At 41.0% G+C, this 12,790-nt stretch overlaps 1 protein-coding gene across 12 annotated transcripts in view; it reads left to right on the forward strand.

Annotated features, from left to right (window-relative positions):
• NRCAM (neuronal cell adhesion molecule) overlaps positions 1 to 12,790 on the forward strand; it is a 391,220-nt gene that overhangs the window by 218,924 nt on the left and 159,506 nt on the right. For all 12 annotated transcript variants that reach the window (XR_004540624.1, XM_033958216.1, XM_033958225.1 and 9 more), the window contains one exon: positions 8,524 to 8,635. Coding sequence is in view for 11 of the 12 variants with exons in the window: in XM_033958216.1 (XP_033814107.1) it covers positions 8,524 to 8,635 (112 nt within the window). In the remaining variant the exon portion in view is untranslated. The remainder of the gene's footprint in view (positions 1 to 8,523; positions 8,636 to 12,790) is intronic.

Below are 12,790 nucleotides of genomic sequence, written 5' to 3' on the forward strand. Positions count from 1 at the left end.
TCAAGGAAGTGAAGGGAAAGAGAGAGAAAGCAGGACCCATGGCTCGGCATCAGGAATGAAACTGAGCAAACTAAATGGACTTTGTGATCCCTTATTGCTCATCTTTTCTGGATTTAAATGTGTCTAAGGAGCCCTTTAACTAAAGTGTATGTTTAATATAAGTACTTATATAGATATGCATTGCGTTTCAAAATAATGGGACCCCTTTCATTTTTCTCTATAACAAATGGCTGGGTGTACAATTATAAAACTTGATTCAACTAATACTAGAGCTATACAATGATCATGCAACAAATATATAGTAGGATATATATTCTTTGCAAATTATGACATAATTATCATGTCATTTACATTTGGTCAGACAGATTTTCTTTAGAATATAATGCACATAATATAAAAGTTAATATTCAGTTCTTTCTACCAATCAAAATCCCTCTTCCCTCCCTGCTTCCACCATCCCGGATCTCTCAATAACCCCTCTTTACCCCCCAGGACTTACCTATGGGAGATCCATGATGTCTAGTGAAATTGGACTGGAGTGGTCTCCTTTCTATTCCTGCCCCGTTGGTTTTGACTCTGAAAATGACCCTATTGGTAGAATTTCTCCTAGGTAAGTTCCCTGATTTACAGAGAGGACAGGGGAGGGGGGCAGGAAGAGGAGGCAATGTTGTAGGCAGGTCTACTATGGAGAGGGACTAGGGGGTTCAGGGATCAAAGGGGGGGATGCCAAGGGGATCAGGGAGGATTGGAACCTTGATGGGGTGGGAAGAGCCAAGGGGAGGGATAAGGGAGGGAGATCAGAAAAGAGAGGGAGATCAGCTGGGGGGGAATAGGGTAGATTTGAATAGGGAGATTAACTGATGAGAGTGGCTGGGGGACCTGGAAAGGCAGGAGAATAGGACTGGTAACCTGCAAGTTATATGGGGGCATAGTTAGGACTGCTTTTTCTGCTGTCCTGTCTGCCCATTTAGCTAAGTTGTCATCAGCACTGTTGCCAGCCCTGAATAACTGCTGGTTCCTCTCTGACTATGCCCCTATAATGTTCCTCTCCTAGCCAGTTACTGCCAGTATTTGTGGGTACTGCCCAATTAGGTACAACTGAACATTAGCAGCTGACCTGCTGAACTTGAGTCAAGCCATCAGGAGCTCCTCTTACCTGCTTTAATTACTTTGAATATCAAGACAATAAAATGTCATGGAGTGAAAAAATTTCATAAAATGTTTCCTGAAAACAATGGTCACTTGGTAGACTAAAGAAAATTAATGATATTTGGCAATTTCAAACCCTGCCTTGATACTACTACAGTATAACCTTGGTTTGCGAGCATAATTTGTTCCCGAAACATGCTTGTAATCCAAAGCATTCATATATCAAAGCAAATTTCCCCATAGGAAATGATGGAAACTCAGACAATTCGTTCCAGAACCCCAAAACTTTAATACAAAATACTATAGTACTTGCATTGCAAGACTTCGATCATTTCGAACAGTCACTACACTCCCGCAGCATCAGAGACAGAAGAACCATCGGCTCAGTTGTGATGATGTGACACATGTATACTGTATGTACTTGTATTGCAAGACTTTGCTTGTATATCAAGTTAAAGTATAGTAAAATGTTTTGCTTGTCTTGCAAAACACTTGCAAACCAAGTTACTTGCAATCCAAGGTTTTACTGTACCGTGTTTCCTTGAAAATAAGATAGTGTCTTATATTCATTTGGTGCCCTAGGCACTAGGTCCAATAGGCACTAGGTCTTATTTTCGGGTAGAGCTTATTTTTTTCATGTACATGATCATCTCTCCGTTCCTCTCCTTCACCCCAATTCTTCCTCTTTGCTTTCCCCCACATGTGCAACATCTTTCCTCCCCTCTCACCCATCCCCTTGTGCCTTCCCTCTGTAGCATCTTTCTATCCCTCCATCCCTCCCATCCCCCTGTGCAGCAGAAGCCTTGCCCAGCTTTCATCCTTCCCTCCATCCCCTCCCTCGTGCAGCAGAACCCTTTGCCCAGCTCCCCTCCTTCCTTCCCTCCCTCCCATCCCTCTGTGCAGCAGAACCCTTTGCCCAGCTCCCCTCCTTCCTTCCCTCCCACCCATCCCCCTGTGCAGCAGAACCCTTTGCCCAGCTTCCATCTTTCCCTCCCTCCCATCCCTCATGAAGCAAAACCCTTGAGCACCCACTGCAGCACCCGCCATGCAGCCGGACCGCAGATGACCCTCCATCCTTCCCTCCCAACTGATCCCCGCCGATTGTGACTTTACTACAAAGGAGCGTCAGGCCAGCAGCACTCACAGACTGCTTTACGGCTTTCTCGCTGGGGCCGTCTGTGTACTGATGACATCATCAGTACACAAATGGCCCCATCGAGAAGGCCACGAAGCAGCTTGTGAGTGCTGCTGGCCCGACGCTCCTCTGCAGCAAGGTCGCGCACCATCAATATTATTGACACCGTAGGCCATGTCCATTCAAAAATATTTTGGCCCTCAACACAGAATATCATTTATTCAATAGCACTCTGCACCGATATTTTCCACCACTGATTTTTCTGCACCATGTATAGAATGCCTTTCACAATGTTCTTAGCATTCACATTTGTCTCTTTAATTAATTCACAAGACATTTCAAAGTATCTTTATTATGCAAAGTTTACAAAGATTATTTATCATGTTCCATATGTGTTGCGTGATCATTTTATAACTCTAATATAATCCTATCAAGTTTTATTATTCTATAGAGAACTGTATATTTGGGCTCCAACCAAAGTGGGCTGGCAAGGTAAATGCTCCAATACTCATAGGAATTCTAAGGGCATTGGAACATTTATCTCACAGGCCTGAGGTAGAAGCCTCTACTGTAACTTTGTAAAAGCCAGCATTTATTACAGAGAAAAAAAAGGGCTCCTGTTATTTTGAAACATAGGGCAACAACCAAACAAAGGATCCAACAAAACTGCAGCGAAATATCGAGTCAAAAGACAAAGGAAAAAACTGCAGTGGTGATGTACAAGATACCCAGTCTTTAATGAACAACCATAAAAAGATAAATATAGGGCTTCTTTCACTAAGCTGCATTAGCATTTTTAGCACATGCAGCATTTTAGCGCACGCTAAACCCGTGCTACGTGGCTAGAACTAACGCCAGCTCAATGCTGGTGTTAGTGTCTAGCACGCGCGGCAATTTAGCCCGCGCTATTCCACGCGTTAATGCCCTAACGCAGCTTAGTAAAAGGAACCCATAGTCATAAAACAGTTTGTATCCAAAAGGACCGATGAACCCGGACCTGACATGGTGTCCTAAATGGTATCATATGCAGGAAACCTGATTGGTGACAACTAGAATCGATGGTAACCAGCAGAACAAACTGTGAGAACTCCTACGCAGTGTAGGACAACAGCATTTTTTTTTCCACTTCCACTGTTGTCCTGCAATGCGTAGAAGCTCTCACAGTTTGTTCGGCTGGTTATTGCCGATTCCAGTTGTTATCCATCAAGTTTCCTGCATATGATACCATTTAGGACTCCTGAGGAAGGAGTGTTTCTACGAAACACGGACCGTGTCAGGTCCGGGTTCATCAATCCTTTTGGATACAAACTGTTTTATAATATTTATCTTGTTATGATTGTTCATTAAAGACTTAGGCCTCCTTTTACGAAACTGCGATAGCAGTTTCTAACGTGGGGAGCCGCGCCGAATAGCCCTATGAGTTCCTATGAGCGTCGGGAGCAGCGCAGGCCATTCAGCGTGGCTCCCCGCGCTAGAAACTGCTATCACATTTTCGTAAAAGAGGGGGTTGGTATCTTGTACATCACCACAGCAGTTTTTTCCTTTGTCATTCATTTTGAAACATAGTACATACTTATAGAACAAACTCATGTTCATAGTCATACAACAAACACACTTTAGTAGAACGGTATATACTGTACATCCAATTGGGTTATATAATGCCATATTTTTAATTTAACTGTATATCAGTTATAAAACATTTCCAATATTGGTTTTATCAAACCATTTTTCTAGATTACATATATTGTTTTATTCTTTAGTTTTATCCTGCAAGTTTAAACATATATTATCACCAGAACTAAAAAAAAAAAAAAAAAGAAAGAAAGAAATGCATTAATATTAAACAACCAAAGTAAGTGTAATAGTAATAGTCTCTAAATATTTCCTTCTTTGATATTGAGGGCTGTATTCATTAAATTCATGTAATACATACCAAATATGAAAATGCAAGAACAAACTGCAAAAATTATTTATTAGAGCAGTAGGACAATACCTTTTTAATTTTGTGCTGGTCTTAATTGTTTTCTGGAAACCAATAGCCAATAATTATTTCAAGTCAGTCTCACCTCATTTTCCTTCATATCCCTCGCTTTTTTATCCATTTATCTAATCTTTCATCCCTCCTCCCTTTCCTTAATTATTGTCTGTCTGATTTTTCTCATGCTTTCAACTTCTACTCTTGTGTGTCTTCACTGTCTTTGATTCTTTTCTTTGTCCTCTACCTTCCAATTCTTTTCCTTTCATTTTCTTCTCTGTTCTCTCCATTCACCTGATCTCCCTTCCTGCATAATACTTAAATTCTCCAGCTTGATTCATCTTTCTCTGATCTCTTTTCCTTTTTTGATCTAATCATAGCCCACAATTAGCATATCTCTAACCACAGATAGGAAAACTGACAGCCACACAAGCTTCAGACAGAGATTTATTCTACTATTGTAGTTCCTCTGTATGCAGTTGAAGCTATGTAATCATGGTTCAACAGACTACAATAATTATAAGAACTGCTAGTTTGCCAATAATTTACAGCTTGCCAATTTATCCAGGAGCCATACAGCTGGTAATGACTTGACCCCAAAATGATGACCTTAAGTCCTTGAAGTCAACCAGTTGATTTAGTGAATAAAAGCCCTTAATATTTCTGCCACTAACATTGAACCTGCTGTATACTTGTCAGAACAGAACATTCATTAGTACGGTAAATATTTTTATATCTGTTAATCTCAAGAAGGTAAGTCTGCTGTTACTTTTAGTAGGAATGTTTTAAAAAAGGACTTGGAATAAAAATTGGATTGCAGGAACCAAAGAATATATACATTTCCCCATTCATTAGGTGGTACACCATTAGTAAATAAACTTTTTATTACATCAAGGGAATAACGACATCAAAGCACTTTTCACAAGTAAATAATGTTTTATATGTGGAAAATAGCTCTTATATGTACAGTACATATATCAACATGACGGGATATAGGTATACACAAGCTTTGTATAGGCATGCTTGAGAGCGAATTTTTTTTGGGGGGTAGGGAATGAACATTGGAAGTGTTAACCAGCAAGTATGTTTGCATTAGTGCATACTAACTAGATTATGCTGGCTTAGGGATCCTTTTACTAGTCACAGCTTAGTACATATATGCTAACAGACATTAGCAAGCCCTAAGGCCCCAATTCTATAAATGGCGTCTCAGACACAGGTGCTGAGGAACATGGCATGTAGGCCCAGATTCTGTAACCGGCACCATTGTTGGCGGCCGCCGATTGCATGTCAAAACTGCACCTCCACCTCCTGGCCTACCTGTGATGTGAATCGAGCCTCAGGCACTTCAGGTTGCCTAACGCCACTTCCGGCGTTAGCCCTGCCTACAGTGGTGTTAGGAGCCCTAAAGCGCCTATGGAGTTACAATTCCGGTGCTGATTTTTTTTAGGCATCTTGAAACTTATTTAAAAACTAGTCATTAAGCCCGTTACATTAACGGGTGCTAGAATACTGTTCACCCTCTATGTTGCCCCTTCCATTCACTGCCCTCTCTTCTCTTTCCATCCAGGGTCCGCCCTCTCTCTCTCTGTCCCATATGGCCTCTCTCCATCTCCTCCTTCCTTTTGCCTTGGTCTGGCATACCTTCCTCCTTCCCTCCAAGCCATTCTCTCCCCTTCTGCTCCTTTTCCTCATTTAACTACTTCATTGGTCAGCAGCAGCATTCAAAATTCATTGCTGTTGCTGGCTTCAGGTCTTTCTCTCTGGCCGGTCCTGTCTTCATGAAAACAGGAAGTAGGCAGGACCGGCCAGAGAGGAAGGCCTGAAGCCAGCAATAGCAGCGAATTGTAAACGCTGCTGTTGCCTGAAGCACCCGAGGCAGATGCTTTTCTCCCCTCCCAGCCTAACCCCCGCTGACTCTGCAACCCTCCCAGCAAGATGACTTTAATATCAAACCTCCCTCCAGCATTGGCAGCTGCAGCACGCTAAACAGGCTGCATCGGCTTTCTTCTGCCGTTGAGTCTCTCTGTCGCGTCATTGTTGACGTCATCAGTGACGCGGCAGAGGGACTCAACTGCAGGAGAAAGTCGCGAAGCAGCTTGTTTAACGTGCAGCGACTGCCAATGCTGGAGGGATGTTTGTACCGGTGCAGAAGCGATATGTCTCTCCCCCTCCAGTACCTGTGCAGCACTTTGCTGCGGCGCATCCTCCCATTGTGAGTCGGCCACAGCGCTCGAGTCTGTTTCTCCCGCTTTGTCTAGCCACCGCATACGCACTCTGGCCATGGACCTACAGATCACGGATCAGGGATTACAGATCACGCAGGTCTGAGTGCGCATGCGCGGCTAGGGTTTTATTATATAGGATGTTTGTTTCAATGGCATTTTTACTGAGTTTGGGCATCTACCGGTGTCTAAAACAAACTGGCGCCTTGTGGAGAATCTGGGCCATAGTGCCTGTCAATCTTCAGTTAGGCACTGTTTATAGAATCACACCTAGCGGCCACCTGAAGTGGATTTAGGCACAAGTAGGCGCCTGAACATTAGGCACACCCTATTTATGACAGGGTTTTCTTGGTCTAAACGCAGGCCCAAAAGTTAAAATGCCTACTGGTGCCTAAGCCCACTTTAGATAACTACACACAAAACACGTCCAGGATCTGCCCCCGATTCACCCCAACCACACCTACTTTCTTGTAGGCGCCTACCATCCAATTAATTTTAATTTTTTTTTATTATTATTGATTTTTATTGATTTTACCCATATAATTACAAGCATCCACTTGTTCTGGAAATACAGAGAATAAAGAATTAATAAATAGTAGAAATCTACAATCCAAAAATAATAATTGTAATCTCTTCCTTAGACCACAAATGAAAGGTGAGGGGGAACCCAAAAGATAAGGATATCAATTAAAGTTATACATTGAATTAAGGCATATGCTTAATGGGTTAATTAATATAAGCTAATTGCTTGTTATCAACACCAATTATGCTTGTTCAATATTAAGCTAGGCGCCTAGATCGGCTAGGTGCACTGATCTAAGCACCTAACTAGGCATTTTGATAGAAACATTGTAAATGTCTTTTGAATGACTTTGGATGTTTTATTGTAAGATGCCTAGGCAGATAATATATATTTTAAATGAATAAAATACATTTATGAGCTTCTTAGAATTTTTAGTGCATCTAAGGGCCCCTTAATGAGGGAGCACTTTGCGCTTCCTGATGCACTAAGGGGTCCTTTTATCAAGGCGCAGTAGGGGGTTTAATGCACGGAATACCGCGCGTTAAACCGCCTGCCGCGCTAGTCGCTAATGCCTCCATTGACGAGGCGTTAGTTTTTTGGCTTGCCGCAGGGGTTAGCGTGTGATGAAATGTCCGACGCGCTAACCCTGCTAGCGCATCTTGATAAAAGGAGCCCTAAGTGCTCCTGCATGAATGTTTTTTTGCAGGGCTCACACACTAATGAAGAAATTAGCATGGTTCCTGCAAAAGTAAAAAATAAAAAAAGCTCTGTTATAGTCATTTTAGACATGGGCTTAGCCTGCAGGAAAGTCCCATGCTAAAATTTGCTAAGCCTATTTCTTGGTGCCTCTTAGTAAAAGCGCACCTAAATCTTTTAAAGTGCACCAGTGAATACAATATATGCTAACAAATGTTTATCCCCTCAGGTTACCTAAGGGTCAGTATAAGAATGTTTTTTTTTGCATTTTCTTATAGATAGTTTTGTCTTGTAACCTGTTTTACTAGAAACATTTTCCATATTAGTGGAAAATTTGCATATGCTTTTGTAAACTGAACCTGCTTTATTGATCCTAAGGGCTCCTTTTACGAAGGAGCGCTAGCGTTTTAAGCGCACGCTACAATGCCGCACGTGCTAACCCCGTGCTACACTGAAAATACTAACGCCAGCTCTATGGAGGTGTTAGCGTATAGCGCGCGGGGCAATGTAGAACAAGCTAAGCGCGCGCTAAAACCAATAGCGCACCTTTGTAAAAGGAGCTCTAAGTGTCCTGAAATGGAAATTTTTTCATAAACTTTTTGAAACTTAACAGGATCCTTATAGGAGCAGCTTATATGAATGCTGTTTTAAGAATATAACTTTTCATGCCAGTACAGATCTGTACATTATAAACTTATAATAGTATTAATAGAAATTAATTTTACTTTGGCCTTTATAAAACTGTATTAAATAGGATAGGAAGAATATATTCATATTAAAGTTACATTGTTGGATTTGATTAATTTTATTTTAATTTCAGACAGCCCATCAGAAAGGAGACGTCCAAATCTTTTAATGCCCACAGGTGCCACAAGTGCTAAAACGGTACTAAGAGGAGAAGTGCTTTTTCTGGAATGTATAGCAGAAGGGTTGTGAGTCATTTTTATGCTTTTATGCATGCTAAATGTAGAAATTACATGTATGTTATGGATAGCTGATACTAAAAAAAGAATACGTGAGAACTGGCAGAAGCCAATCAGAGAACAGTGCGGGGCTGAGCAGAGAGCACAATAGCTCGGTCCTGTGGGGCGCCGTGAGATTGGAAGCAGTGACTCGGCACGGGGCAGGAACGTGGAAAGATTGCTCCTGCCCCATACACTGCTGGACCACCAGGGATTAAGACCTGCAAAAAAGGTACGCGCAGGTGGGCAGGCGGATGAGCGTTAAAAAAAATTGTTAGGTGGCTGGGACAGGAGACGAGAGGGATCCCTCCTGTCCTGGCCTACCAGAAGCCTGCATGAAGTCCGGGAGGGAGTCGGGTGATGACCGTAATATAGGACTAGACTGCCATTTTTGGGCCATTTTTTTGGCCCAAAAATCTCGTCTTATATTTGAGTATATACGGTAATTATGAAAGCTTACTTTCCAAAGAAAGTGACTTTGTTTTATAGTCAAACTGTCCTAGTTTTCCCAGATGTTTCCAGACAGACTCAATCACATCGTAAAGCCTTTCTTCAGCTGAAACCCAAGGAGGTACTTTCTTTTTCAAGTATCCCTACAAATGCCTGGTCACCTGGGAAACAAATTCATATGTGTTTTTGGAACTGATGCATTTAGAAACTTTTCTTGCTGATAAGACTAAGAGATAAAGATAATGTCTTCTTTATTTTCTTCCATTGGGTTTAAAAGGGTAAAATATTTTTTTTCCTGCTGCAAAGGAAGTTTTTCCTTCTACTCACAAAGTGGGCTTGTATTTGTAATGTTGCTTTTATTTTTAGTTTGCTTAAAAGATGTCAATTTCTGATTTTCCTTATGATTTCTGATTGTTGTAGTATATGAAGAAATCTTAATTTTAAAAAAAGACAAAGATGAGAAGCAATGAATGTATGGGGGAGGGGTAAAAGAAGAGAGTGGATAGCACAGATATACTGTAGTGTGATTTGAGATTTTAAAGAGAATTTTGTGTCAAACATGGCACCTAGGATTTTTATTGAGTCCTTGAATGGCAAGAATTGACCATCAGTGCAGAGTAGGGCGGGGAGGCAGTATACAAATTTTGGGGAAAAAATAGCCTCGCATGTAGAGCTATTCAGAAAAAGAGGTTCTATTTGAGCAAATTTGAAATGTGAGTAAGGCAAGAATTGAGGGAATTAAGAGAAGAATTAGAATCAGACATATGACACAGGATTTGGGTATTGTCCGTGTAATAGAATGGAGTACATCCTTGTTCCTGGTGATTGTAAGCAATAGGGCAAGATAAATATTAGAGAGAAGGGGCTAGAATGGACCCCTGGGGGCTGCCAGACTGCTGGTGATTGATACAAGGTGAAAGGTACATGCAAAGAGGTAGCTAGAAAACCAAGATAAGATGTGGGGGGGAGGGGAGGGGTGCTTCATGCATCTTTATAAAATATTTGTTCCAAACCAGCAATAATCATGGCTAGACTGAAGCCATAAAGCCAGATCCAAAATACAGAACCAAGCTCCCTAGAATGCTATATTGATCCTCAGATGCACCACTCCACATTCAAACTTTATCATAACATTAAGCTTGATGTGCAGAATCATCCCTGGATCAATTTTAAGTAATAATAAATTAGAGGGGTATAATCGAAAGGGACGTCTAAGTCCATTTAAGTCCATCTCGCAAGTCATCCAAAGTAAAAAACAGCTTAAGACGCATTTTCGAAAAATATGTCCACCTTTTTTTCTTTCAAAAATCATCTAATTATACGTCCTGCCAATCTGATCGTCCAAGCCACTAAATCGTCCATCTTTATACCACATTTTTGTCCAACTTTTCATTTAAGTCCAAAACGCCTAGAACAAGCCCTGTTGGACGTGGGAGGGGTCTGCAAAGTGATGGACTGCACACCTAGACATGGCACCTAAATAGTGGGGTACCTTACAGGGCACTGCTGGGAACTTCACAAAAAGGATGCCATGTCTTCTCCTCCCTACAGCTCCCTTATAGGTTACGGTGAGCCCCCCTAACCACCTCTAGAATCACCTAGACCCACTTATCTACCACCCCAATAGCCCTTATGGCTGCAGGAGCCACTTATATGCCAGTAAAAAAGGGTTTGGGGAGGGTGTATAGGGCAGTGCACATGTTTAAGTATCAATGCAGTGATTACAGGGGCTTATGGGCATGGGTCCTCCTCTCTATGGGTCCCTAACCCACCCCCCAAGATGATTTAAGCCGCCTCTGTGCAGGACGACTAGGCTTTCCTATGCCAGGCGGCCAGGTGATGATGGTCTGGAGGCTGAATTTTAAAGGTGTGATTAATATTTTTATGGGGGTGGGGGGGGTCAGTGATCATTGGGGTAGTGTGTGGGGGTCTGTTTTATGTGTTTGCAGTGCTTATCTGGTGACTTTAGGTGGGTTTTTGTGACTTAGACCATGTTTTACATTGTCTAAGTCACAACGTCCAAGTTCTGTTGATCGTGGGCTGTATAACTTTCGGTTATACATGCTGTATGACTAAGTCTAAGCCAGCCCATGTCCTGCCCAACTCCCGCTCTCGACACTCCTCCTGAAACGCCCCATTTAGCTTTGGTTGTTCAGTGGCACTATGAAGGCCTAGGTCATTTAGAAATACGTCCAAAACCCGTTTTTAGTATCGGCACTTGGATGTTCTTGAGAAATGTTCGTCCAAGTGCCGACTTAGGCCGGTTTTTGGACGCATTTCTCTTTCGATTATGAGCCCCTTATTGTTTTAAATTTATTTTTTTTATTTAAATATATTGCATATCATTTAATTATTCAAAGTGTACTAAGGTTTTAAGAAACGGTTTATAAAGTAGACTTAGTTTTAATTTGTGGTCATTGTAGGGACTTCTTTTGCCAACATGTTTCGCGATGAAACGCTTTTTCAAGGCTGGGTCCCTAATCTTATAAACACCATCCGTATTGACCACTAGTTTTTTTTATCAAATAAAGATCTTTATGGATTGAATGCTTTATAGAGATTTAATGCTAACATTGATTACACTGAAGCCATAGACATTTATACCTGCTTGGGAGCAAGGGTAAATGTTAAACTTTTAAAGGACACATGTATTGGCATGGGCTTATTTTATGTGTGTAAATTGTAAAATTCTGCTTGTGCTCCTCCCCATCTACACTTGGTCCATCTAAAACTGCATTTTATGCACAAAAAGTTATAAAATTACCTCCAAAGCAAGCACCTACTTGTTTTTTTGTTGTTGGTTTTTTTTTAAGTTCAATAGATTTTTATTAATATTTTCAAATATGAGCAAATCATGACACAAACAGTTCACATAAATGATTATCAAAACAGATTAATTACAAGAATCATTATACAAATAATGATAACACTAAAACTAAGCATACATTAACACAAGAAAACTAACAGCATGGATGTACATTACCATAGAAAAAATGATATTCATTTTAAATGTGATATGTCACTATATTTTGTGAGAGGATTCCACATTTTTTTTGAAAATGCGCAAACATCCCTTTTTTCCACAAACACGCTGTCAAACTTAGCAGTTAGACTTACTAAATTCCACCATTCCATGTAGAATCAGGCCCCAGATGTCTCTCCAAAGTTTTTCCTATTTATCATGGTGTTGAAAGCCTTATTTCTTTAGAGTGGCATACTCCTGAATCTACTCTTACGGCTGAGCGAGTTATGGCAATGCTCTTTCCATTGCAACCAGATAACAAGGAGAAGTAGAGACAGCCTAAAGTTGATGCATTGGTTAACAAGAAGACTACAATCCTTCATGAAGGAAGAACTGCTCTAAAGGAACAGTTTTTAGTGCAGATGTCTCCTTTATGCTAAATTAACTGGTTAAGGGATGAATATTGGCATTTATCTGATTAAATGCCAACACTGCCCCAGACCTCCTACACAAAAGCCATTTTTGGCTTCACTAGTTAGAGGTGATACAGTATTTAGTAGCACTATCTGTGTAAGTGCTGCTGAATATTCCCTTGGGGCCTGCTCAATGCTATTTAACAAAGCAAGAGACTTCTTACCTGGTTAATTCATTAATTTGCTTTTGAATATCAACTCCTAGGTGTCTGCAGTTACACCAGCCATATACCTGATATA

Source organism: Geotrypetes seraphini, chromosome 9 (genome assembly GCF_902459505.1).
Source record: "Geotrypetes seraphini chromosome 9, aGeoSer1.1, whole genome shotgun sequence".
Taxonomy (NCBI): domain Eukaryota; kingdom Metazoa; phylum Chordata; class Amphibia; order Gymnophiona; family Dermophiidae; genus Geotrypetes; species Geotrypetes seraphini.